The sequence below is a fragment of the Pelobates fuscus genome, chromosome 9 (genome assembly GCF_036172605.1).
Source record: "Pelobates fuscus isolate aPelFus1 chromosome 9, aPelFus1.pri, whole genome shotgun sequence".
In the NCBI taxonomy this organism is placed as follows: Eukaryota; Metazoa; Chordata; class Amphibia; order Anura; family Pelobatidae; genus Pelobates; species Pelobates fuscus.
The window spans coordinates 103,316,005-103,341,596 of NC_086325.1; the positions used below are offsets into that span (position 1 = coordinate 103,316,005).

Here is a 25,592-nt window from a genome sequence, read left to right on the forward strand (position 1 = left end):
TGGCATTAAACATATACATATCCTGCAGATATTGTCATCCACTGTGATGAAGTACTCTATGAATTATGTTGAAGAGGTTTACAATGTATATTGTTCCCTGTAATGTACATCATTCCCTGTAATGATGTGTAACATGGTGTTTTGTTTCTCCTGTAGGAGTAAGAAAAGTTAATTTAGCATGTTGTGTTATTATCTAACTGTGTCATTAGCAGTGATACTATGAAGATTTTGAGGTTGTGGTCATCCAAAAGATGTACTTTGTACTAAGGTGTTTCATTCATAGTTTCTTAAGTGATGATTAAAGCCTTGTTCACGCTCCATTACTTGACAAATAGCTACATGTTAAAATATGCAAACAAGCCATTAGCAATTTCAATGTGATAACAGAAACATCTTTCATCTTTTTCCACCCAACATTTTATTGGAAAGTTAGCAGGTTCGCAACAACAGAACGGGTGTTTTCGTTACGTATCCGAACACCCTAGATGACAAATTCCATTTAAATACACAGGCTCCCTTGATAAAGGCTTTTTTGCCGAAACGTTGGGGGCTTTTTGATTGACTCTTTGATTGCTTCTCACAGGTCTGGTTTGCTTTTTGTATTTTTTCTGTATGTTGTATTTTTTTGGGGGGGTCTGTATTAGTATCTTACTTACTTGCCTAGGTTACGAACATTCTTGTCATTTCTTTATTACGCATTTGGCATTTATATATATACAGGAATTTTTTCTGGTAGTTGTTTGATAGCATTATGACTTTTTACTTTTTTTGTTTCATATTTAAAGAGATATTCTAATAGTGTGTACCCATTCAATAAAGATTTTTTTTGTATATAAATAGTTAAGGTTGTGCTCGTTACTCTATTTGTATTCACATGTATATGGGCTTTTGGGGATAGAGCCTAATGTAAGTGAGCACCCAATACTTTCTTATTGAGCTCCTTTTAGGGGCTATTTTACAGTAAATAGTTGAGTGTGCCTACCTTGCTTTATTTTTAGATTTTTTAAATTACATTTAAATTACATTAAAGCATCAAGCACTGTAATCATCTATGCATATGGTTCTCATTAGGGAGATGCTAAAGTTTAAAGTGGTGTTAACAAACAGTTAAAAACAGTGTGTTAATTCAAAAGAGACAAGCAGGTGTTTCAGGCTAGTTTGGTTCCGTTCCAAAGGTGCAGACATAACCCTCCAGAAATAAAATCAAAGGAGTAAGGGTATAATCCCACCAAAAGTCACACTTGATTGCTCCGTCCCTCCAACCCCCAAATCAAACAGGGGGTCGTTCTGGAGGATTTCAATAAATATTTCATATTTGTTTCAACAAAACTTTTGTCATTTTCAGTTCAGCAAAAAAGCAACATATAGGCAATATTAAGCAGTCAAGCTTGAGTAATCACAATCACTTTGAAGAAGATTCATTTACACAATAACGGAGTGACTTTCCACTTGATGATATCCAAATGATTTAATAAACCTATGACCACACTTGCACAAATTATCAAATACCCCCAAAATGATAAAACTTGAAGCATTTTATACATCATAAAGCCGGCATAATTATCACTGTGTTTGCCTTTAACTTTCCATTGTTGGCATATTAAATTGGAAATTGTGGAATTAACAATGATAACAAAAGTTAAGTGTGGTTTTGAGTTGATAATGATTTCTAATTTTGATTTTAATACCTATATTACAAATTTTGACTTGTAATTGTATTGAAAAAAATAGTTGTGGAAGTGCAGGATTTTGTTGCTTCTTCTTTGTGTAGTTTGCCATTTGCTCCCATATAGTACCCATTGGCTTTCTGTGTATTGGGGAGGTGGCATGATGCTGGCCTTGGTTCATCTGGTGGTTTTAACAGGCTTTGCTGATCACAACTTCAGTTTTATCCATGTTTTGTTTCATGGGGCTTGATGTAAAAATCTATTTGTGTATGTCTTTGATTGCTGTTGTGATAGGGGCTTCAAGTTTTATGTGATCTTCTGATACTCCAATGTAGAGATTAGTGTTAACAGTGTATCTTGGTGGGCCTCTATCTCTCAGGTCTGCAAGAGGTTTGGTATATTTGTTAGACAGTGCAGGTTTTACCTTAGCTATTGAAGTTTTGTTAACCCACTTTGTGGGTGCCATTGACCAGGAAGCTGATCATTCACATTTGGTGATAGTCCTCTGTGGCCTGCTAGTTCTTTTGCACATACTGTAGAATGCAGGCTAGTAGTTAGCAATGTATCTTCTGACTGACGTTTTCCATGACTTCTTGTTCTGTCATTGGGACTCCTGTGGGAGGGAGGTAAAGGGGGACTGGCGGGCTATTGCCACAATTGTCTGTCTGTTTGATGGCAGCTCAGCCTGGTGTGAATACACTCCAGGCTGGCTGTCAATCCCACACGCCAGCCAACTGAGGACAGATCCTGCAGGGTCCCCTGGGAACTTACTATAGAGTCAGATAGGCAGAGAGAGGAAGGGAGAGAGAAAGAACAGCTAGTATGCAATTAATATTTTCAAGCCCCAAATAGCTTTGCCGTTGTCACATCATATCATCCAACCACTGATCCTTAATGCAGAATATAACTGCAGCAGCCATAAAAGGAAGAAATAAAACTACTTTCTACCAAATGGGCTATACAGTTGATTTATAAAGAATGACAAAATGTGTTGTGTCTATAGTGCCATTTACCCCATTCTCGTTTTCATGGTAGACCTGGCATTGCAACCAGCCGAACTGTGATAGTAGGGAGAGTAGGACTATATAAGGGTTGATAGCCTGAAGCCTTTGTATTTTGTAACTTTAACCTCCCGCAGAGAAAACGTTGTGCCAAACTAATGCCCAAATCTTACCTACATCGTCCCAGGCTAATCCTTAACACCAACAAGACTTTATATGAGCTTCTTTGGTTACCCTTAAATTTAACACCAACATGAATATGCAATATAAAAACCACTGGCAATTTGGTCATGGGCCAATTTTACCTTCTGGGAATATGTGGATCCACTAGAGCCAAAACAGAGTGCGAAGTCACGAGGTACCCTCTTACCTTAAAGATTACTAAAGACCCCTAGAAAACGTCATCTCAATGCAGTTTAGAATATACGGCGATGCTTACATTGCAGAGTTAAATGTGCCTCTAGTGTCTGTCTGACAGCCACTAGAGGCTCTTTCACTGTGAGAATTGAGTCAATCTTGGTTCTCAAAGCTAGCCTCCAATAGGTGCGCAACACTGCTGCACATGCATTTACTCTTCTCTTCCTCTCTTAGAATCTGTTCTTCTTCTCTCCATTTCTGATATATTTCTCTTATGTATTTTTCCTACACTTGCCAATTTTGACAAATGGTGGAGCTTACGGCAAGCTTCACCCTTTGTTAGTTTAACAGAGGAAGTGGAGCTTTCCTTAAGCGCCACCGTGATGTCACAATTGTCTTTGAAAGTAGCTGATTCGCTGAGGACCTGCCAAAACTAGTGTAGATTGCCACTGAGGCAGGCTCATCATGTTACGGCTATGATATGACATCAAATTCCTGTGCGTTTTAATAGATCTATCAAATGCCAGAACTATATAACTTTTAAAATAGATTGTGTCTCCCCCATATGGCACAATGTTAACTTGTTTAATGGGTGGAAATCTATCTTCAAAATAAACATTAATATAATGGTGGTGAAATAAAACTTACTTTGACACCCAACACTCATTTAAATTCCCATATATTACTATGACATTAATGTGCCATAAGGCAGCTTAAAAAATACCCTATACACAGAAGCTTATGTTTTTACAACACTTGCAGAGTGCAATGCAATGAGTGCAAGCTGCAGTATAATTTTGCTTAGATTAGTTGCTCATATTTCTATTGGTTTCCTTGGTAACAGATTGATGCATTACATGAAGCAGGTTTTGGCTTATGTATGTGTTATACAGGGGTAGGCAACGTTCAGAACCCGAGATATTGTAGACTACCTCTCCCTTGATGCTTTGCCAGCATTATTGCTATAAGAGCAATATAGGAGATGTAGTCCACAACATTTGGAGTGCCGAACCCGTGGGTTAGGATGTACATGCACCAAATGTCGAACGGCATAATTAAATTGCTGGGTAAATAATAATAAATAAAAAAAATCAAAAATTAAAAGAAGCAGAAACCACAAGTAGTAGGCTATTGCTATGATAACCCATAGGAATTAACGACTATGTTACTCATTACCATATTGCCATGGCACTCTGGAAGGTTTGTGGAAACACAATATTCCAAATTTGTTATTTGTTTGTGACAGAGTTCTTTTTGGTTTGTATTTACAAGATGTGGATTGTTATACTAGAATAGATATCTTATGTGTGTGTCTACATAATGACACTATTTTGCCCTGAAGGGACACTCCACTGCCCAAATACAAAATAAATAAAATTCACAGTTTAGTAGATGTACCACAAATAAAATTGATTTAATAAATGTATTTATGCATTTTCTCACGTGGGTATATCCAATAACAGCTTGTAAAAGCTGCAGATCTCTTGTTTGCTGCCTTTGCCAGATCTCTCCTTCTAAACCCGCCCAGACTTTCTGTGACTGTCCAATTAAAGACTCCCAATGCAGCTCAATGAGAAGTATTTGCAAGGCAGGTGCACTAGGCAATGGCTGCCTTTAGCACCACTGAGCAAAACAACCAGGAAGTAACAGGACCTGTTGTCTACTTGAAAGCCAGGGGGGTGTAACCAGGTTAATTTATAAAAGTGTCAATTTCTATTGAAATCTGCACTTTTTGTAAAATAAAAAAAGAGACACTCTTTATACATAAAACTTCTCAGCTTTATTTCTTTAACAGGCCAGGTATTGGACAGATGAAGTATATTTATGTATATTTATATATATATATATATATATATATATATATATATATATATATATATATCTCACACACACAATCATCACATCATATCGAATTGTTTATTCAAATGTTTTATATTTAACTCAATCCACTGAGTATAATTTCATTAATTGATTGGAGGAGGGCAGAGTAACAGTGGGGAATCTGTTGCTGTGCTTTATAAATAAATACAGAGTTAAAATTAAAACAAAGGATAGGATTAAAAATAACAGCACTATGATTCATTTCCCAATCAGAATATGATTATTAAGAGACCTTTACATCCCTCTATTTTCAGCTTAATAAGTCAGCGAAAAAGGTCTGAATCAGATGACTGTGCGACATTTGTTCAAGTAATTCTAGCTTGGCTTGTTTATTGACACTTCTGGAATTGAGTTGTGTGTATAAATTACAAAAACTCATATTCTTAAAGTGATACTAACATCTGCAAACATACCCTTACTGTACCATCTCTGAAAAAATGTTTTCTGTGTATTATATAGATTTTTAACCTTTTCTTTAAGAAATACTCCAAGAACTATAACCACCACAGCCTGCAACTGCATCCTTTCTCAAATGCAGAAGCCGACTGTCTCTGTAGATTTAAAACACGGCCGATGAAGAACTGCACTAATTGGCTGAGAGTGCTCAGCTAATGTTTTTTAATCTAATGAGCACAGTCCTGTGTGATCTTGCTTTGTTTTATAGAGCAATTCAGATTACAGTTAGTTACAGATTAGTTACATAGCTAAAAAGAGACTTGTGTCTATCAAGTTCAGCCTTCCTCACATGTTTTTGCTGTTGATCCAGAAGAAGGCAAAAAACCCTGAAGTGCTTCCAATTTTGCAACAAAGTAGGAAAAAATTCCTTCTTGACCCTAAAATGGCAATCAGATATCTCCTTGGACCAAGAAGCTATTACCCCACTAATTAGAAATTATATCCCTGTATGGCATGTTTTTGCAAGTATTTATCAAAATGCTGTTTAAACATCTGTATGAACTCTGATAAAACCACCTCTTCAGGCAGAGATTTCCATATCCTTATTGTTCTTACTGTAAAAAAATGATTTTGCCTTAGACTAAATCTTCTTTCTCGCCTAAATGCATGACCTCGTGTCCTATGTATAGCCCTGTTTATGAATAGATTTCCAGATAAGGGTTTGTACTGGTCCAGAATATATTTGTATAATGTTATCATATCCACTCTGAGACGCCGTTTTTCCAAACTGGAGAAGACCAGATGCAGGAGATTGAGCCGAGATCACTTACTGGGACCCAGGTAATATGTCAAACTGGGTTAAATCAGTCAGACATCTTACTGTGGGATGGTGCCACAGTAATAATAGTAATGGTGCAAAATAATCACTACAGCAAACTGTAGTAGTCATGGTGCTTAGATTGTACCTTTGGCCAGGGCAAGACACCCTTTTATCACGGAATCCTTTTTATTTTTATATAAAATACATTCACCTCTTGCGAAATGTACTGTTTTCTTCTTCTGTCACTGTTCTGGAGTTATGAGACATTCAGTAGCCTCTGCGCACTATACAGTAGTGTAGCTGGTCCCAGGTGCGTTTTAAATTTTGTCTGTGCAAATAATTCACATATTTTTCTTATAGGAGCATAAGAGGAAAGGAAGCACATGTCTGGTACATTATGAATAAATCATGTATGATTTATCAAAGTAACTGACAGACAGCAATTTGTTTTCTATATATGTAAATATGAGATTTGGCAATTTGAATTGAATAAATCCATGACACTGAATAATTCAATTTTCCCACTAATTTGGAATAGATATCGTTTGTTGTTGTTGTTGTTAAAAAAACATTTATGTTCTACTACATGAATCTAAAAAAGATTACCCATCTGTGCAGCCACCTGTAAAAGGGTAGGACTGTATTAGAAAAATAAAGTTTATTAGAGAGTGTAGGTTTGTGAACCGTACTATGACTTATTTTTGGTTATGTTAAAGTAAACCTGTCATCAAGAAATTTGACATTCATCCTTAGTATGACAATTTAGATTCTGTCTTTGTGTTGCATGGTCCAGATTGCAAACATACAGTTGCAAGAAAAAGTATGTGAACCCTTTGGAATGATATGGATTTCTGCACAAATTGGTCATAACATGTGATCTGATCATCATCTAAGTCACAACAATAGACAATCACAGTCTGCTTAAACTAATACCATACCAAGAATGAAATGTTGCCATGTTTTTATTGAACACACCATGTAAACATTCACAGTGCAGGTGGAAAAAGTATGTGAACCCTTGGATTTAATAACTGGTTGAACCTCCTTTGGCAGCAATAACTTCAACCAAACATTTCCTGTAGTTGCAGATCAGACGTGCACACGGTCATGAGTAATTCTTGACCATTCCTCTTTACAGAACTGTTTCAGTTCAGCAATATTCTTGGGATGTCTGGTGTGAATCGCTTTCTTGAGGTCATGCCACAGCATCTCAATCGGGTTGAGGTCAGGACCCTGACTGGGCCACTTCAGAAGGCATATTTTCTTCTGTTTAAGCCATTCTGTTCTTGATTTACTTCTATGCTTTGGGTCATTGTCCTGTTGCAACACCCATCTTCTGTTGAGCTTCAGCTGGTAGACAGATGGCCTTACGTTCTCCTGCAAAATGTCTTGATAAACTTGGGAATTAATTTTTCCTTCGATGATAGCAATCCGTACAGGCCCTGACGCAGCCAAGCAGCCACAAACCATGATGCCCCCACCACCATACCTCACAGTTGGGATGAGGTTTTGATGTTGGTGTGCTGTGCCTCTTTTTCGCCACACATAGTGTTGTGTGTTTCTTCCAAACAACTCAACTTTGGTTTCATCTGTCCACAGAATATTTTACCAGTACTGCTGTGGAACATCCAGGTGCTCTTGTGCGAACTGTAAACGTGCAGCAATGTTTTGTTTGGACAGCAGTGGCTTCCTCTGTGGTATCCTCCCATGAAATCCATTCTTGTTTAGTGTTTTACGTATTGTAGATTCGCTAACAGGGATGTTAGCATTTGCCAGTGACTTTTGTAAGTCTTTAGCTGACACTCTAGGATTCTTCTTCACCTCATTGAGCAGTCTGCGCTGTGCTCTTGCAGTCATCTTTACAGGACGGCCACTCCTAGGGAGAGTAGCAGCAGTGCTGAACTTTCTCCATTTATAGACAATTTGTCTTACCGTGGACTGATGAACAGTAAGGCTTTTGGAGATACTTTTATAACCCTTTCCGGCTTTATGCAAGTCAACCATTCTTAATCGTAGGTCTTCTGAGAGCTCTTTTGTGCGAGGCATCATTCACATCAGGCAATGCTTCTTGTGAAAAGCAAACCCAGAACTGGTGTGTGTGTTTTATAGGGCAGGGCAGCTGTAACCAACACCTCCAATCTCATCTCATTGATTGGACTCCAGTTGGCTGACATCTCACTCCAATTAGCTCTTGGGGATGTCATTAGTCTAGGGGTTCACATACTTTTCCCACCTGCACTGTGAATGTTTGCATGGTGTGTTCAATAAAAACATGGCAACATTTCATTCTTTGTGTGTTATTAGTTTAAGCAGACTGTGATTGTCTATTGTTGTGACTTAGATGATGATCAGATCACATTTTATGATCAATGTGTGCAGAAATCCATATCATTCCAAAGGGTTCACATACTTTTTCTTTCAACTGTATGTATACATGCAACTTATATTTGTGAACCAGCATTTTCTTTTACAAATGATGACACAAAAACAACAATATATGTGAACACAACCCAGTGAAAAAAATGAATAGTTCAAAGCAAACCAGGACTTCCCTTAATATTTTTTAGGTAAAGTTTCCCGGTGAATCCCCGAAGACTTCCTCTTGTCTTCAATAGATATATGCACATAGGGTAGGGGAATATCTGCTAAATACAGACACAATAAAGAAACATAGCGTTTAACTGTGTGGGGACTGACACTGATATATAATCACAATTGGTCACTCACAAATTTGTAGAATTAAAACAGCCTTGAGCAGTATCTTTTCTTTCAGTGTCCAATGTAGTGTTGTCCCTCCTCACATGTTCATCATAAAGCAGATGTATGTATCTCAAAAGAGAAGGATATATACAAAAATGTAGTGCACTTCCAGAGTAAAGTAAAAAAGTATTTAATGACTTACATTTGAATATAAAAACAAACAGCTTGTCACCATACGTGAGATGTCAGCCAACTGGAGTCCAATCAATGAGATGAGATTGGAGGTGTTGGTTACAGCTGCCCTGCCCTATAAAACACACACACCAGTTCTGGGTTTGCTTTTCACAAGAAGCATTGCCTGATGTGAATGATGCCTCGCACAAAAGAGCTCTCAGAAGACCTACGATTAAGAATGGTTGACTTGCATAAAGCCGGAAAGGGTTATAAAAGTATCTCCAAAAGCCTTACTGTTCATCAGTCCACGGTAAGACAAATTGTCTATAAATGGAGAAAGTTCAGCACTGCTGCTACTCTCCCTAGGAGTGGCCGTCCTGTAAAGATGACTGCAAGAGCACAGCGCAGACTGCTCAATGAGGTGAAGAAGAATCCTAGAGTGTCAGCTAAAGACTTACAAAAGTCACTGGCAAATGCTAACATCCCATACGTCGTATGGTGACAAGCTGTTTGTTTTTATATTCAAATGTAAGTCATTAAATACTTTTTTACTTTACTCTGGAAGTGGACTACATTTTTGTATATATCCTTCTCTTTTGAGATACATACATCTGCTTTATGATGAACATGTGAGGAGGGACAACACTACATTGGAAACTGAAAGAAAAGATACTGCTCAAGGCTGTTTTAATTCTACAAATTTGTGAGTGACCAATTGTGATTATATATCAGCAGTGGCGGCTCTAGACTTTGTGAGGCCTTAGGCGAAACTCAAACTTGAGGCCCCCACTAACACCTAAAGTTAAAAATAGGGGTTGCATTGTGTGTATAAGGAGCTGTTGTTGTATTTAAGGACGAGCTTGCAGCGCTGGATACAGAGAGCTAGTCTCTGTATTCATCGTTCAGAGGCTTGCAGTGTAGCGGCTCCCTGTGCCGCCGCATTATGATCTCTCTGACTGTAGTTATGGCATAATATGCAAACTAACTTAATTTGCAATAAACAAATTTAATTAGCAATTATGCCAATCGTTTATACATGACTGAGGGGTATGGTTACATAGCCTTGCAGTCGTGTATACATAAGTGCCGGAATATGTATATATGAGTGTATCTGGCATTGTCTACCTATGTGTGACAGGGTTTGGGGTGAGTGTTGCACAGTTGGAGTACAGGATTGTAAGGGTTTATGGAATAGGGTGAGTGTGGCAGGGTGAAGGGGGTGAGTGGGACAGACTGATAGAGGATGAGTGACAGGGTCGGGGGGTGAGTGTGACAGTGCAAGAGAAGGTGAGTCTGACAGGGTTGATGGGGGGGTTAATGCAATAGGGTAGGTGTGGCAAAGCAAGGAGTATTGTATGGTTGCAGTGGGTGAGAGTGACAGGATTAGGAGGGGTTATGTAAGTTTGGCTGGGTGTAGGGGGCGGCAGTGTGTGGGGTCTGAACTGTTTGGGAATGGTGATAGTGTATGTGAAGGGGATGTCAGTGTGTGTGGTAATGATAGGGTCCGGTTGGGGAATGACAAGGTGTGCGGTGGAAAGTTGTGACAGTGCGTGTGTGTGGGAAGGCTGTGATTGGGTGGGTGTGGGGTGACAGGGTAGAGGAGCTGTGAGAGGGTAGGAGACTTTGACAGGACAAGGGGTAGTGGGGGGGCTGGAGCTGGGGGTGGTGGGGCAGGTGGTGGTAGGGGGGCTGTGACAAGATAGTGAGGTGGTAGGAGGACAGTAGGAGGGCAGAGGGTGGCTGGGGCAGAGGGTGGTAGGGTTCCCCTGGGGCAGGGGGGTTATGACAAAGCACGGGGTGGTAGGACGGCAGTGACAGGGTACGGGGTGGTAGGGTGGCTGTGACAGGGGGTTGCAGGAGGGCAGTGACAGGGTACGGGGTGGTAGGGAGCAGAAGGTGGTAGGGTGGCTGTGACAGGGCAGGGGATGGTAGGGGGCATAGGATGGTAGGAGGGCAGAGGGTGGTAGGAGTACAGTGACAGGGTAGTGGGGTGGTAGGAGGGCAGAGGGTGGCTGGGGCAGAGGGTGGTAGGAGGACAGTGACAGGGTAGTGGGGAGGTAAGAGGGCAGAGGGTGGCTTGGGCAGGGGGTGGTAGGAGGGCAGTGACAGGGTACAGGTAGTAGGGAGCAGAGGTTGGTATGGTGGCTGTGACAGGGCAGGGGATGGTAGGGGGCATAGGATAGTAGGACGGCAGAGGGTGGTAGGGTGGCTGGGGCAGGGGGTGGTAAGAGGGCAGAGGGTGGCTGGGCCAGGGGTTGGTAGGAGGACAGAGGGTGGCTGGGATGGTAGGGGGGCTATGACAGGGCAGGGGGTGCTAGGAGGACAGTGACAGGGTAGTAGGAGGGCAGAGGGTGGCTGGGGCAGTGGTGGTAGGGTGGCTGGGGCAGTGGTGGTGGGTGGCTGGGGCAGTGGTGGTGGGGTGGCTGGGGCAGTGGGTGGCTGGGGTGGCTGGGGCAGTGGGTGGCTGGGGCAGTGGGTGGCTGGGGCAGTGGGTGGCTGGGGCAGAGGGTGGTGGGGGGGCTGGGGTGGTAAGAGGGCAGATGGTGGCTGGGGCGGTAGGTGGGACTATGACAGGGCAGGGGGTGGTAGGAGGACAGTGACAGGGTAGTGGTGGGGTGGCTGGGGCAGTGGTGGTAGGGTGGCTGAGGGTGGCTGGGGCAGAGGGTGGTGGGGTGGCTGGGGCAGAGGGTGGCGGGGTGGCTGGGGCAGAGGGTGGCGGGGTGGCTGGGGCAGAGGGTGGCGGGGTGGCTGGGGCAGAGGGTGGCTGGGACAGTGGCGGTGGGGTGGCAGTGGTGGTGGGCTGGCTGGGGCAGTGGTGGTGGGGTGGCTGGGGCAGTGGTGGTGGGGTGGCTGGGGCAGTGGTGATGGGGTGGCTGGGTCATTGGTGGTGGGGTGGCTGGGGCAGTGGTGGTGGGGTGGCTGGGGCAGTGGTGATGGGGTGGCTGGGTCATTGGTGGTGGGGTGGCTGGGGCAGAGGGTGGCTGGGGCAGTGGTGGTGGGGTGGCTGGGGCAGTGGGTGGCTGGGGCAGTGGTGGTGGGGTGGCAGTGGTGGTGAGCTTGCTGGGGCAGAGGGTGGCTGGGGCAATGGTGGTGGGGTGGCTGGGGCAGTGGTGGTGGGGTGGCTGGGTCATTGGTGGTGGGGTGGCTGGGGCAGAGGGTGGCTGGGGCAGTGGTGGTGGGGTGGCTGGGGCAGTGGTGATGGGGTGGCGTGGCTGGGGCAGTGGTGGGGGGGTGGCTGGGGCAGTGGTGGTGGGGTGGCAGTGGTGGTGGGCTTGCTGGGGCAGAGGGTGGCTGGGGCAATGGTGGTGGGGTGGCTGGGGCAGTGGTGGTGGGGTGGCTGGGTCATTGGTGGTGGGGTGGCTGGGGCAGAGGGTGGCTGGGGCAGTGGTGGTGGGGTGGCTGGGGCAGTGGTGATGGGGTGGCTGGGTCATTGGTGGTGGGGTGGCTGGGGCAGTGGTGGTGGGGTGGCTGGGGCAGTGGGTGGCTGGGGCAGTGGTGGTGGGGTGGCAGTGGTGGTGGGCTTGCTGGGGCAGAGGGTGGCTGGGGCAATGGTGGTGGGGTGGCTGGGGCAATGGTGGTGGGGTGGCTGGGGCAATGGTGGTGGGGTGGCTGGGGCAATGGTGGTGTGGGGGCTGGGACAGAGGGTGGTAGGAGGGCAGGGTGGGGAGCGGAGGCATACCTTAGGATCCCTGGTGGTCCAGTGGGCGGCCAGGCTGTTTCCCTGGTGGTCCGGTAGGCTCCCTTTACGGTCTGCAGCTCCGCCGGGTGCAGAGCTGCAGACCACGTGGTAAGTTTAGTCTCGCGATCTCAGCCAGTCAGAGCGTTGCCGTGGTAACCCGCGGCAACGCTCTGATTGGCTGAGATCGCGAGAGCCACTCAGTCTGCAGCTCTGCGCTCGGCGGAGCTGCAGACAGGCTGGCTCTCCCGGGCAGGCATAGGAGGGGCCTCGCACCCGGCGGCATAAAGGGCAAGCCGCCGGGCACCCTCCTGTGTCGGGTCCTCGGTCTCTGACCGAGGACCCGACCTGTCACACTGCCCTAAGGCGATTTAGGCGGCCGCGAGGCCCCCATAAGCGCGAGGCCTTAGGCGGCCGCCTAAATCGCCTAATTAGAGAGCCGCCTCTGTATATCAGTGTCAGTCCCCACAAACGATGACACGTCTGGGGATACATGAAAATTAGAAACAGATGAGATATAACCATAGGTACTAAAAGGTTTTATTGGTAATTGATGTTACCATGTCACAAATGTAATGAGAAGTTTCATCAAGATGACTAAAACATAGAAACATAGACTGTGACGGCAGATAAGAACCATCCGGCCTATCTAGTCTGCCCAATTTTCGAAATACTTTCATTAGTCCCTGGCCTTATCAGAAATTAGTCCCTGGCCTTAAATAAATGTTTGTATAGTGCAAATGGGTTGTATAAGGATTATGGCAGTTTCAAGCCTGTAAACTAGGCTTAAAAAATCATGCAGTACTTAAAAAACACCCTGGGCTAAAAGTGGCTTCCATTTTCTTTGATATAGCTATGGCACTAAAAAGTAAAAAAAAAAAAAAAAATCATAACTAATAAACAGGGGCTTTGCTGGCTTCCAGAAACACTGGGGCTTGAGCCCAAAAAAGCAAAACTTAATTACCCAAAGTCAAATCCCCATGTCTGTGCACAAACCCTGCCCACAATGAAAGCTGAGATGTCAGTTAAAAAATAGCCAAAAACAAAAATATGCCGCATTGCCATGTATTCAATGCAATCCTGCCTAGCAATGTAAATCCTAATTAGCACTGCCCCTCTGCTCAGCATCCCCTCCTGACAGTCTCCCGGGGTCCATGCCCCATAGCAGCCTAGAGAAGCACTATGTTAGTGATCTTCTTTTATCTACTTTAAGTAGTAAAACTCTTGTGACCTGCTTTCCCCTCCCACCACACTACTGTAGCGTTCCAGAGCTAAAGAGACTCGCATGTGGGGCTTCAGCATCTAAGGCCCTCCACCCCCTCACAGTGTGTATGTTTATAAAGTTACTGTAGCTGGTTCTGATCAACAGGCAACCATCATCTGAGTGCACCACCCAGACCAGGAAGAGGCTCCATCAACCATTTTATCCTGCCTGGTCTGTTTCTTCTGATCTTATTCCATAAATTACTGTCCAGCAGGAATTTATGAAATATATGTGTGTGAGTATATATATATATATATATATATATATATATATATATATACACACTGATACAATATTCTATAAACAATGTGTTGGGTCAGTGGGGTTACTAATGTATAGAGGGACCTGGTGCAAGAAAGTTTTTTGGGCGCCCTCTAGTTCAAGAATGTCCAAAAGGTGGATCCCTATCTGTTTTACAATCCCAACAATGCTATGCCAGCTTGGGATTTACCATTTGCCCATCCTTGCAGGGTTGTATTTGTGAGCGGTGTTTATGTGTTTGAATGTTAAGCATGTTTTTGTATAGAGTATGTGTGTGTATGTACAGGTGTATTTGTATGTACCGTTGCCATTGGAATGCAGTGGTGTACTTGTGAGTAGTATTTTGAATGCAGGGGATGTATTTGTACGTGGTGATGGCTTTTTTAAAAGTAGGTGTGCTTTTGTGTGGTGTTGGTGTTTGAATGAAGGGGTGTTTGTATATGAATTTAGTGTTTTAATACAAGAGTGTGTTTGGATGTAATGTTGGCTTTGAAATACGGATGTACATTTGTATGTAGTATTGGTATTTGGGTGAAGGGTGTGTTTGTATAGAATTTTGAAGTTGGAATGCAGGGTTGTGTTTGTATGTGCATGTTGTGTTGGTGTTTGATTGCTTGGATGTATACACATACACTGTCACAGATATACATACATATGAACACAAAATACACACATACACATATATGATATTACAGGGATATAACCCTGTTCAGCAATACCAATCAGGTGGCCCTATGTGCATGCCCAATGCCCCCCTCCCCCCCCCCCCCCCCAGCTTACGACCCCACTGCCACTGCACTGGTTGCAATGGCGGCATTTCCCCCACTATCTTGGGTTTAGACTTGATATGTGATACAGTGTTCAGTGGAAGAACAACGTAGAGGTCAACAGGTGTCAGTCCTAGGGCCTTGTTAAATTTAAAATCTTCATTAGTGATATTAGCATTAGTAATTATGATATTTCAAAGAGGTTCCACAAAAATGTTTTGAGGGCATTAGTCATAAGAATAAAATAAAAAAAAACATTCAATATCTTAACATGTATGCCACGGGGAAGAGACAGGATGGGATACATGAAAGAAGTCTTCGAATGTGATAAGTAGTTAATTTAGGCTAATGAAGAAAGAATTAAAAAAAAAAAAAAAAAACACTGGAGGATTTTGACAACATGTGAAGAAAAAAGTTGACAGATACAAGGAGTAATATAAGAATCATTGTTAAATTACAAACCATCCACTTTTTCGGGTGCACACTACTTTGGAGACATCCACTAAATGTGTGTTAATGCTTCAATCATAACATTGCAGAATCTAATAAATTGCAAACTATTGATTGCAGGCTTAAAACCAAAGGGCCACTACACCCAGACCACATCAGTGAGATGAAATGGTCTGGGTACCTTTAATGGTCTTCTAATGAGCTGCCAAGATCCCTAGGCAGGTTACCGCTTTGGTAATCCTTCATTCTTTACATAGGGATGGTTACTGGGGTCTGGAGCCTACAAACGTTTGCCTTGAAAATTCCCTAATAATTTCTCTAAGTGTACCATTGCAAATTCAGAGATAGGTTAACCTTATCTTTTAAGGGTTGGAGGTGTTAACAAAACTATTTAAAACTAGTTAATTGATGTTTTCTTATAGTCTCTGAACCTGCATATGTGCTACTATATTATCTGGTATCTGTGGTTTAAATAATCTTTGTCCACATCTGAAGAGAATATGAAACAAATCCTGTCGTCAAGCCTTCCTGTACATATTTCACTCTATCCATTTAGTGAAAATGTCATGCACAGTCGGGCAAACAGCCAGATGCTACTGGAACAGCAAGTAATACTTTCAATATATTGATCATTTGACCCTTAATTTGTAAAGTCTAACTTTGTTTTAGCAAAGTCCAATTAATTTGGACTTCCATTCTACACATTTAACATGTGTTTTGTGTACTAATCTGGTATTTATTTGCTTATGATTCAGTTATATTTAGAGGAACACTCGGGTCACCATTGCAGCCTCATCTACATGAAGTTTTTATGGTGGCTTCAGGCCCCCAGACGCTCTCTTACCTTAAATGATGAAACTATTCTCAAATGGTTTGTAACCCCAAAGGCTTTCTCCAGTGCCAGTTCCACAGGTCCACCAGCGGCATCTGGCTTTTGAAACTTAGCTTCAGGGAGCACAGGGCAGGGACGCTGCTGATTGGTTAGAGCAGTGAATTGATGCTCTAAGCCAATTAGTAGCTTCCCATTCATAAAAAAAAAGCATGCAACTTTTTCTATGAATGTGAAGCCATTGATTGTTTTAGAGTGGACACTGACGAGCTCTAGCCAACCAGTGGTGCCCCTGCCCATCGCTTTCTGAAACCCGCTGCCAGACGACACCCTGGATTTCGAAACTCAACTTCAGAAGCCAGATGTCATTTGGGGCCCTGGAGATCAAGCGCTGGAAGAAGCATTTGGAGTTAAACCATGCAGTTTAACCCCTTAAGGTAAGAGAGCACCCCGGGGGCCTCCTGGCATCATAACAAATAAAGTTGTTAAGGTAATCAGAGTGTTCCTTTACTGATACAGTTGCTGTCCATTCTATAAACAGCTAGAGATGACTTGCAAAATTTAGACCATCATTTTATTTTCACTACAACTACCTATATGCAAGTATGTTGTCAACTCACTGCATTGTTTCACTTAACTGTTTTTGTTGTTTATTTATGAAACAAATCAAATAAAGCGACTCTGGTGTTTATGCAATAAACCAAGAATTATGAAAAACATGCAAGGGCATAACCAAACTGCAAAAAAAGATGAGTTTTAGATTTTTGCTATTTGGCTCCAAATCAGCTTTTTTTTATTTGGGTATATTATTTGTCGAAATTTAAATTTATACTTTTGTTGATAAGCCTGTGTATTATTTATTGTATAACCTGGATTGTTGAGGTAATATTAAAGGGTGTATTCAAAAAGAAATAAATGTTTATTAATGTTTTTGCATAAGCTTTTCAAATGATTTTAATATTTTTAGAGATAAACTTTTAAAATGATTTAATATCTTTGAAATATTTTCATATTTTGATTTTTTTTTAATACCTATAGAAATATATTTTTTTAGAAAAATAAATATATTTTTATTTGAAAAATGTAAAAATTATATATAAGGGCCTTTTTTACTTGATTTAGCAGAAAGACTCACTTACCCCATCTTGTGGGAAGAATTTGTCAAGGTTTTGCACTACATTAAGCAGACCATCTCTGTACTGGATAAATCAAAGGAAGTCTCCAGCAACTCATGTGCATTTAGTCGCAGTCAAGTTGAATCCTCATTGAAGTAAACTGCCAATGAATTCTGGAGAACTTGCAGAAGTTACAAAAACTTCTCATCAGATACTGAATCTACCAAGTGTTTACATGTCCCATGGTCAGAGTTGTGGCAGCTGACATTGAATGTGGATAATTGCAAGATAATGCATCTTGGACATAAAAACCCAAGGGTAGAGTACAGATTATTTGAAGAGCCCTAACCTTAACATCTGAGGAAAGGGATTTAGGGGTGATTATTTCTGATGACTTAAAGGTAGGCAGACAATGTGATAGAGCAGCAGGAAAGGCTAGCAGAATGCTTGGTTGTATAGGGAGCGGTATGAGCAGTAGAAAAAGGGAAGTGCTCATGCTATTGAACAGAACACTTGGAGTATTTTACGCAGTACTGGAGACCGTATCTTCAGAAGGATATTGATACTTTAGAGAGAGTTCAGAGAAGGGCTACTAAACTGGTTCATGGATTGCAGGATAAAACTTACAAGTAAAGGTTAAAGGATCTTAACATGTATAGCTTGGAGGAAAGACGAGACAGGGGGATATGATAGAAACACAGGGCCGCCATCAGGGGTGACAACGATGACGGTTGTGTATGTATGTATGTATGTGTGTGTCTGTATGTATGTATGTATGTATGTATGTGTGTATGTATGTGTGTCTGTCAGTATGTATGTCAGCATGTATGTGTGTATGTATGTCAGTATGTATGTATGTATGTCAGTATCTATGTATGTATGTGTCAGTATGTATGTCAGTATGTATGTCTGTGTGTGTGTGTGTAAGTCAGTATGTGTATGTATGCATGTCTGTCTGTGTGTATGTATCTGTATGTATTTCAATATGTATGTATATGTCTGTGTCTGTCTGTTTATATATGTATGTAGGTCAGTATGTGTGTGTGTGTATTTATGTCCTTATGCATGTGTGCAGTGTGCTTAGGAATTCGTTCATATTGTTTATTGTCCGGCCCCCAACAGTGTCTGAGGGACTGGCCCCCTGTTTAAAAAATTTGAGGAACCCTGTCATTATGTATGTATGTATATATGTATGTATGTCATTATGAATGTATGTATGCATGTATGTCAGTATGTCAGTATGAATGTATATCTGCATGTCATTATGAACGTATGTCTGTGTGTATGTGTGTATGGCTGTCAGTATGAATGTATATCTGCATGTATGTCAGTATGTATGTATGTCTGTCTGTCAGTATGTCTGTATATATGCATGTATGCCAGTATGAATGTATGCCATTATGAATGTATGTCTGTGTATGTATGTATGTGTGTATGGATGTCAATGTCTGTATGTCTGTCTGTATGAATGTATGTCTGTCAGTATGTCTGTATGTATGTATTTATGTATGTATGCCAGTATGAACGAATATATGTATGTGTGTATGTATGTCGGTGTATGTATGTGTATGTCCTCGTGCATGTGTGTCTGTATGTATGTTAGTATGTGTCTATCTGTCACTATGTATGCCTGTGTGTATGTATATGTGTGTATGTCTCAGTATGTGTGTGTCAGTATGTATGCCTATATGTGTGTATGTCTGTTTCAGTATGTGTGTCTGTTAGTATGTATCTGTGTCCTTTTGTATCAGTGTGTGTGTTTTTGTGTCTGTGTGTGTATTCCTGTGGGCGGGATTTGGAGGCGGACCCAAAATTTCTGGTGGCGGCCCTGTAGAAACATTTAAATACATAAAGCGAATCAATACAGTAAAGGAGGAGACTATATTTAAAAGAAGTAAAACTACCACAACAAGAGGACATGGTCTTAAATTAGAGGGGCAAAGGTTTAAAAATAATATCAGGAAGTATTACTTTACTGAGAGGGTAGTGAATGCGTGGAATAGCCTTCCAGCTGAAGTGGTAGAGGTTAACACAGTAAAGAAGTTTAAGCATGCGTGGGATAGACATAAGGCTATCCTAACTATAAGAAAAGGCCAGGGACTAATAAAAAGTATTACGAAACATTCGGCCCATCTAGTCTGCACAATTTTCTAATCTGCCATCACATTCTATGTTATCCCCTATCCAGCTTATCATTTCACTTCTATCCCGTCATATTTTGATGTGATAAGTGGTGGACCCAGGAAGGAAGCACCAGGGCAAATTCTCCTCTCTACCGTACCCCCCTTCCCCCATGAGAAGCCAGAGGGATTTTCTATTTTACACATCCAAATTGTTTAAAAAATGTCATGGTCCCCACTTGTCAAGCCTGCTAAACAAGGGGGCATTTAATTGGCATCAGGCAGGAATCAGGGTGTCAATGTCGTAGAAGCATGCCTAATTGTGTGAAGGTATTTGTCACTAAAGGAATATTTGAAAATTTAGCATCTGCATTTGTGTGGATGTATGTGTTCACGTTTAAGAGTTTGTCACAAAATTCACTAGTTCCTCTCCTAAGTGTGGACTCTAGATCCACCCACGTGATCTAGTTTATATTGGTCTAATAGCACTTCTTTTAGTTTTTGCTCTATATAGGGACCTACTGTTGCTGACAGTGCTTAAAAGCCCACACAAATAGATGTGGTTCTCATTATCAGATTGCTTTTAGAGTCAGTAACTTGACAGTCAGAATTTGTACAAGCATGATTTTTCATGAGGTCTGCCTCTTTGTCTCTCCCACTGATTCTGGGACATGGAACATAATGTCTTCCATACGTTATTGCGCAGTGTGGGTCAAATCGTTGGCCAATAGTGTATATTTATCTCCTTTTAGCAGGCTGAGATTAGCTTTTCTTCCCCACATTCATAATACAACAAGTGAGCAAAGTCAAAATAAAGAAGTTGCCAATTTCCCATAATTATCATGACAAAAAAAAAAAGGAAATGTATAATTAAAATAACTCGGAGGAAAACAAATGGAAGCCAAAGGAAAAGGAGCAATCTAGTGATAATTTCTACAACATGCAAACTTTAAAGCGGCACTGTTAACCCCACACCCTGCAAAATGAGAATTTCAAAAACATTAAATCTTTATGAATTCCTTATATTAACTGTGCTGGAAAGTCCCCATACTTTGACAGCTCACGTTATTAAAGCTTTAAGCATTATTGTTATGCTTTTAGTGAAGAAAGTCTTTGGGTGTTGCCCGCCATTTAAAAAATAATTTATCAAAAAAGGTGGTTTCCCAAACACCCAAAGCCAATTCTCTCTGATTTTGTAGAAATATCGCAGTGCAGTGCCAGTTCTAGCCTTGGTGCAGCCAATTGCAAGGTGAAACATAAAGAAGGTTGTCTTCACAAATACTTAATAATCTCCAACTTGTCTTCGCTAACAGAGCACAAATATCTCCGTGCATTTAGTATTCCGTTATTTTTCCATTTCACTATTCTCGTGCACCCTGCTAGTATTCCTTATTTTTTTATTGTATATGACACCTTACAAAAACAAAGTGTCTCACTGTTTCATGTTAAATAAATATATGTTTGCCACGACCTATTGCACATAGAATAACAATATTTCTACTAATCGTATTGTTATATAAAAAAAATCACAAAATGTCCATGCTCAGATGTCCTTCAAGTAGCTTTTGATAAAGTGTGTGCGCCCACAGCAAACTAGTACCAGTTTGAGCTGTAAGTATATAAAATGCAGGTATACAATGGGAAAAGAGAAAACCTAAGCTGAATTTTTCCTGAATAATATTACAATATATTGTGTTTTTGAACATAAGACCAGGACACTTGACTCCCTCAATAACTTTTTCTTAAACCTTTTTTTTTTTTTTTAATAGCTGATTGTTTTTCTGAAGAATTTGAAGATCGATATATAGATACAAAAGTTACAGGGCAGACATTTCGTTATTCAGCCCTCTCACAATCTGCGACACTACAACCAGAAACTCCTACAAGACATACACCCAGACGTCTTGAGTTTGTCTACCTGGTGAGTACTTTGAATAGAAAAACTGTTTATCAGTCTTGTCAGTCTATACCTGTGTCTAAAACATCAAATAATATTCAATCAACCACGAGTTGTTATAACTTTAGGTCAAAATACCGAGGTGGAATGAAGTCTTCAAATGAGCTATGTTAGCCTAAATTTGACAGATTGTTATGTGAATAGAGACCCACAGTGAGCATCCTTCTTGATAATATTCTTCATGAAACCTAGCCATCTGCCTGCCTCCATTATGATTTATCCATCTACCATTCTACATGCATATACTGTTTTGTATATGACTGGACATGGCTAGACAAAGTGAAAACAAACGTGATGTAACTCTTTTTAATTGTCTACTTCAACCTATGAACACATCCCAGTAGAATGTTGTAGATAGAGCATGAGACATATTGGACCTGAATTAACTGCTTTCTCCATGCACGGCCCTCTATTTGAATGTGTTAATATGTCACACTTGGACTGTGAAAATGAGTTACCTAGTTCATTTGAAGTCCTCTTTGAAGACAACCAGGTTGTATATTTTTAGATTTTGCATTGTGCCCATCAGTTTTATATAGAGCAGTAACATTCCAAATAATTTCTACGATTTACATTAACCACACGTTTTAAGTGTCAATTGCTGAAGATATAGGCAGCCTCTTGGTGATTACAAGTGCATTTTGAAGAAAATGGAGACATTATGACATTCACTAAAATGAGAATTGCAGGGAATTCAAGTTGAGTTCAAAGTGGATTTTAAATAAAAGGTCTACATAGGCAAACTGAAAACATTCTCCCAGTTAGCTATGCTTTCAGTTCGGCTTTTTTGGCATTCAATTGGAATTTCACAGTAAATTTACTTGGATTTCTCTGCAATTCTCATTTTGGCTAATAACCCTGTATAACTTTTGTAATATATTGGATACTTCGTCATAAATGGAGCATTTTTGTTGAATGAACATATGAGTCAACATGCCACACTAATGTTGGAAATAATAATTATTTTAAGCTATTCTGATGAATGTGATGTCTATTAACAGCCGGCTAACAGGAGGGTGAGTGAAGATGAGACAACCACAGTAGGAGTTAGGCCACGAGAGACGTGTTTAAGTCTACCAACCACGCCTGACAAGCAAGTGGCCTGGATTAAAGCATTCCCCTTTCCTATCCCAGAGGAGAGGCGATGGCATCAGTCTAACTCCATTCAGACCAATATTGTGCCCATTAACGTTTCAGGTAGGTGAAAGCAACCTTGTTTTATGCAGCGAAACTCAGCCATAATTCATCATTTATATGTAGAACACAAAGACATTTCACTTTACTGAATATACTAGATAGTTTGTATTATTTAATTTTACAGAAAAAATAGCACAATAGATTTGGGAGATTAACTCTGTCTACCTCAGACTTCAGTCTGTGTGATATAAATATATACACTGCAAACACACACACACACACACACACACACTTAAGTTAACAGTAAACAGAAGGATTAGAAGTAGGGGGACGGGGTAAACATTTGTCTTGTTATGTTCCATTTTGGTCTGTTAATTTTAAAATTATGTTTCATCCAAAATTCTAAAATAATAATAAAAAAAAATTCTGCCGCAGATTTTGTTAATTTTCGAAATGTGGATGGCCTTTATTCCCATCGGTGAAGGTGACTGTCACAAAGTTACCAATTAGCCCTTTTCTTAATTTTACTCTCTCACTTGTTTAGTAGATAGCTTCCTAATTTGTTATCCTTAAATATGATAATCCCAGGTAAGGGTTGCAAATTAGAGAGTAATCTGCTAAACAGCTGAAAGATTAAAATTAAGAAAAGCCTAAAACCTTAAACTAGATCATAAAACTGTCTCACCTTAAAGATACATGAACTCTAAACATCCACTAACCATAAACACATATTTACCCTAACAACACCCCAGATACTTAAATACTCATTAACAGACGAAGCCAAAAACCCAAACATCCTAAACATTAAGCGCCCCTAAAATCTTCTTAATTCTAAATGCCCCTTATTCCTAAAAAAGGCAGGTTGTGTTATCCTCACAACTAATTGCAAATCATAGGTCAGGTGTATTACTCACTGAAAGCAGCTTAGTAAAGTATGAGTAGAATTTAGGGGAGTAACCAAATGCTGACCGTGTAGTCGACCAATGAGAATAGTGGGTATTTGGTCGTTAATCAAATGCCAAGCAGCTCAGTTAATATTAGTTCTACCACTTGGCCTCGTCTGTCTGTCTATGCAGCTGATTGGGCACACCGTCAACTCACAAAACACATTTTATGATTTTATAAATGTAATCAAATGGGACTCATAACTTGTGAATGGAAGTGAACTGGATTATATCTGTGATATTATTTTATCCATATCACTCTTATCATTCTGTCAAAATCAAGCACTCGATTTTAAGACGTTTCCACAATTTGCTGAAATAGTCCAAACTAAATGAAAAGAAAAAAAAGCCATCCTGCTTATGAATTAGTTGCTTAATAAAAAATTGTATATAATAAAATATAACTTTATAAACATAATAGTTGTTAAATGAAAAAAATTATATGAAGAATTGATTTGATTCTATCAACAGTAAAATGTAATTCATAAAAAAAAAAATAACAATTCAACATATAGTGGTGAAATAAAGGTTGTACATTTTCTGTCAATAATGTCACTAAACAATACTTATTTCCTTTTTGTTTATTCAATCAAATATTGCACAAATTAAATGGACAGGACATAGTGTGATATAGGTATAGACCACATGTGCTTTTTCTGGTATATATAAAATAGTCAATTGGTAGCTTACTACAATTGAACATTTATGTGTATTCAGCCCAGTCATTTCATTCCCTTTTTTATTTCAATACAGTTTGTTAAATCTTTTTCCCATTTCAGTCTTCTCCCGCCATTTCTTTGAAATAATGCAGTGAGGAATGAAGAGGAATATTGGGACATTAAAGGGACACTATAGGCACCCAGACCACTTCAGCTCATTGAAGTTACATAGTTACATAGTTACATAGCTGAAAAGAGACTAGCGTCCATCAAGTTCAGCCTTCCTCACATTTGTTTTTTGCGGTTGATCCAAAAGAAGGCAAAAAAACCCAGTTTGAAGCACTTCCAATTTTGCAACAAACTAGGAAAAAAAATATTTCTTGACCCCAGAAAGGCAGTCAGATTTATCTTTGGATCAAGAAGCTATGACCCTACATTGAAAAATTATATCCTTGAATATTCTGTTTTTGCAAGTATGCATCTAGTTGATGTTTGAACATCTGTATGGACTCTGATAAAACCACTTCTTAAGGCAGAGAATTCCACATCCTTATTGTTCTTACAGTAAAAAAAACTTTGCCTTAGACAAAATGTTCTTTCTTCCAGTCTAAACGCATGACCTTGTGTCCTATGTAAAGTCTGGTTTGTGAATAGATTTCCACACAATGTTATCATATCCCCCCTCAGGTGACGTTTTTCTAAACTAAAGAGGTTTAAATTTGTTAACCTTTCTTCATAGCTGATATGTTCCATTCCTTTTAATAATTTTGTAGCCCGCCTCTGCACTTTTTCTAGTGCCATAATATCCTTCTTTAGAACAGGTGCCCAAAATTGCACAGCATATTCAAGATGTGGTCTTACCAGTGATTTGTAAAGAGGCAAACATATTCTCATCCCGAGAATGAATGCCCTTTTTCATGCATAACAATATCTTACTGGCCTTAGCCACTGCTGATTGGCATTGCACATTGTTGCATAGTTTGTTGTCTAAAACAATTCCCAACTTCTTTTCGTGTGTTGTTTTTCAACATTAAATGTCATCGGCCATTTGAGTGCCCAGTCCCCCAGTCTATCTAAATCTCTCTGCAGCAAAGTAATATCTTGCTCACATTGTATTACTTTACTTTCTGCAAACACTGAAACATGACTTTCAATGCTTTTTTCAAGATCATTTATATAGAAATAGAACCCTGAGGGACACCACTTGCCACTTCTGTCCAGCTTGAAAATTTACCATTAATGACAACTCTTTGTACTCTATTTTTAAAGCCCATGTTCTACCCAAGAACAAGAATTTTCATCTTGATAGATTTCTTTGAGTATGAACACTAATTTATTGTGTGGAACTGTATCAGATGCCTTGGCAAAATCCAAATAAATAACATCCACTGCAACACCCTGATCTATACTTCTACTT

The 25,592-nt window shown here is 40.5% G+C and overlaps 1 protein-coding gene across 2 annotated transcripts in view; it reads left to right on the plus strand.

Annotated features, from left to right (window-relative positions):
- The window catches only part of NHSL2 (NHS like 2), a 154,260-nt gene that overhangs the window by 96,958 nt on the left and 31,710 nt on the right, over positions 1-25,592 (plus strand). For both annotated transcript variants that reach the window (XM_063432244.1, XM_063432245.1), the window contains exons 3-4: positions 21,248-21,399; positions 22,437-22,632. In XM_063432244.1, coding sequence (XP_063288314.1) covers positions 21,248-21,399; positions 22,437-22,632 — 348 coding nt within the window. The remainder of the gene's footprint in view (positions 1-21,247; positions 21,400-22,436; positions 22,633-25,592) is intronic.